General features: G+C 43.4%; 1 protein-coding gene across 1 annotated transcript; it reads left to right on the forward strand.

The window, feature by feature from the left end:
• Nucleotides 1-988: 988 nt before the first annotated feature.
• LOC119432432 (uncharacterized) lies at nt 989-1,804 on the forward strand. Its single transcript, XM_037699599.2, has one exon. It carries the CDS (start codon nt 1,127-1,129, stop codon nt 1,802-1,804), a length of 678 nt encoding a protein of 225 aa, XP_037555527.2. The 5' UTR covers nt 989-1,126.
• Nucleotides 1,805-3,275: the final 1,471 nt, after the last annotated feature.

Raw genomic sequence — 3,275 nt, forward strand, 5'->3', positions numbered from 1 at the left:
ATCAAGGTACACTCAAAGCACAACGATAGCGGCGAACACAGTCGGCGATCGTCGAAAATCTGATCAGCGGCGAAACACGTCGGCTTTTGTACCTGAGTCATCGAAGCTTCTAGATTAATCCCTGATGCCCGCGTGTCTTCCAGAAAGTTCTAGACAATTCGCGTCAGTCATGCAATCAGATAACAGAAGCGTCGGTGAAAACAGGCAATGGAAAGAAGCATCGATAACGTTCTAGAAACTTCCGATACAGGCGCGTCCTGCGCCGAGCGATAACGTTTAACATTTGTTAGCCGGTGGAAAGCGGCCACCGGTGAAAGATAAACATGTATACGTGTCAATATCATTCGCGTAAAAAAAAAGACAACAACTTTACGCAGCCTGCAATCATCATGCAAAGGTATATTACTGTTTACAAGTGCTATTAATCAGGTATTGTGGAGCGTACAGCATTCCAAACTTTGCTATCATGACCCGTCCTTGTACACTGGTTTTTGTTTAACTATCGTGATCGGTTGAGTCAATAACAACGAGATTCTGGTTTATGTTTGGTTACGGTGATCAGTTCTGTGCTTGACAGTGACAATTGGACCTTTGTGAGGTATTCTAAAAGGGCATGAGCGCTAGCGGCATTTAACTGTGGACTGCACCTTACTTAGCAACTAGCCAGTACAACTAAATTCACCTAGATGGTCAGGATAATGAACTGGCGCTCTTTGGCCATACTTGGCCCTTGCGCCACAAAACACTACATTCATCATCAGGATAATGAACGTGCGAATATGATACAGGTTGAGTAATTACTTGAGTGCATCATTGCGTTGTGTATGCGTTGTATTGCAAGCTATTGTGGCACCAAGGTAAATTTCAAAACACCCACATACAAAAACAAAAAAAGTGAAGTACCAGGAATGTCATACTATTCAGTGCTTACTATGCATTTTACCCAACAGTGTCCTCACAGAAATGAAACAGCTATGACATGGTATGATGCAAGAGCTCCTAAAAAGTTTTGCTTTATCCAGGCTACATTGCATATATCCCACATGTTCTTGATAACTGTACTTTGTTCAGCATACTCCTAAAAATATATTACTTGCTATCTGATGCTGCTGCTTCATTACTTAAAATGCATTCTTTTGCCATGTGTGCTTACAGCATAAAACTATCCAGTTTCTTTGTCATGGACTTTACCTTTAACAGTGATTTTGCTTTTTCTTACAGGCACAGCGTGATACTGCTCGCACTGGTGGACCACTGTTACGTGTTCCGGTACACAAACGTTGGATCACCGGGAAGATGCCACGATGCACATGTGTACCACCAATCAAGCCTGTCTCGCCTTGTTTCGGGGCCCACATTCAGGCACCCAACCACCCTGATAAGCGGCGTTGCTGTGCCCCCACTGATACTTTGTGATCAGGCATTTCCCCTCACGCCGAACCTTATTAAGCCATTTGCGAGCACAAGCAGCTCTGAAGAGCAAAAGCATTTTAACTATCAGCTATCAAAATCTCGCAGAATAGTAGAAAATGCATTTGGGCGGCTTAAAGCCCGTTTCAGGTTTATAATGAAGAGAATGGAATGTGACATCAGCAATGTGCCGCTTATAATAAGGGCATGCTGTGTACTGAATAATATTTGCGAACACTTTGGTGATGCTGTATCGCAGCTGTGGATCGGTGAGGCGCAGCTGTACGACACAATATTTCAGCAGCCAACACACACTACGGATGCACTCGTCGCAACTGGAAGAAACATTCGAGCTGCAGTTGCCCTGCACTTGCACCAACATATGGACCACTAGCAAAGCCAAGAAGTCGAAAAGTGGAATTATTTATTAATATACTGCGACAGCAGGTCAACCAACTTTTCTTGCGCATTTACTTGCCGCTCCCGCAGAGCTTGGTCAACTTTAGTTGCCTCTTGCAACGTAGCAATCAGCTTATTTTGCTGTTCGAGCAAGTTATTCCTGAAGTTCTCAGTGGCACTCTGCCTCTTCCGCTTTTGTGGGCGGCGCTGTTGTGTGGTCGATGCAGGCCCTTGGCTATCGCTTGCGTCTGCCACCTCCTCCTCTCCAGACGTATTTCCATTGGAACGTTCCATGCTGGAAATTATCTGGAATGAATAAAGATATTTGGTTGTTTATGCCATGCACCTACACATCAATTCGCTGTTTTCAGTTGTATTTCCTTACACACAAGTGCAAAGCCACAATGGTCACCTGCCACACAAAACAACCTTGTGAATATGACAAGCAAAGTATTTCATGTATTAGGTGGGGTATTCCAGTTTTCCTAATTCTTTAGGAAACTTTTTTCGGGGGAAGTCATTCAGGTGCTCATAAAAACATGGCAAATCTAGATTTTGGGGCTTATTTTCTATAAACAGGTTAACGTATCACGTATATTACCACTTACCATTTCTACAGTTTCATCTGGAGAGCAAGGGCTCTCCTGAATGAGGGAGCGATCATTCGCCGGCAGGGCACCCAAGATCCTGTGTACTTCAGAAAAGAATGGCCAGGGAGACGGCGAGGACCCTGTCGTCCTTTCCCGCGACTCTTTTCTGGAAACACAGAAAGCGACGATAAACAATTAAGAAAACTGAAATGCTAGACAAGTAGTAGAAGCTAAACTAGTTTACAAATGCTTGTTACATGCCATGACATGTGGACAAGACATTACATGCTCATTTGATATGCTTGTTTACGATTCATTGTCTTTAGTTCTTTAGAAATGCCGACTCAAGAGTTGGGTACCTAAACTGCATTGAGTTTGCATAAGTGAAGCGACAACATTAGTGTTGGGATATACTTTGCCACCATGGTGTAAACCAAAAAAAAAAAAAGACGGAGAAAATTATTTAAAAGGACGAAAAACATGTGCACATATGCAACGAAAGGATAGTTTAGTGTGCGAAAGAAGTTTAAAAATTTACCGTTTCATTTTGGTAAAGTTTAAAGGCAAATAAAAGCAAAGCCACAGAAACTAGCTGCGATTATTAAGCATGCTGATGTGCCATATTTGTTGATTCTGCTCATAGAAAATGGAACTCAGAAGAATTATGCACAAATCCAAAGCATTCTCAAGCTATTTTATGTATCTGATATGGCATTATTTGGGAGCACAAGACGAAACTGTAGAGGTGCGCTGTGCAGAAGCCCCGAGTTTGGCGCCGTGTGCGTGTCGGTCTTGTCCCTGTTCATTTCGCGCTGTGCATGTTTAGTAACCAACACGCCCGCCCGAGCTATGAAAAACGCCGCACGGCGCGTCCCC

The sequence above is a fragment of the Dermacentor silvarum genome, chromosome 11, assembly GCF_013339745.2.
Source record: "Dermacentor silvarum isolate Dsil-2018 chromosome 11, BIME_Dsil_1.4, whole genome shotgun sequence".
In the NCBI taxonomy this organism is placed as follows: Eukaryota; Metazoa; Arthropoda; class Arachnida; order Ixodida; family Ixodidae; genus Dermacentor; species Dermacentor silvarum.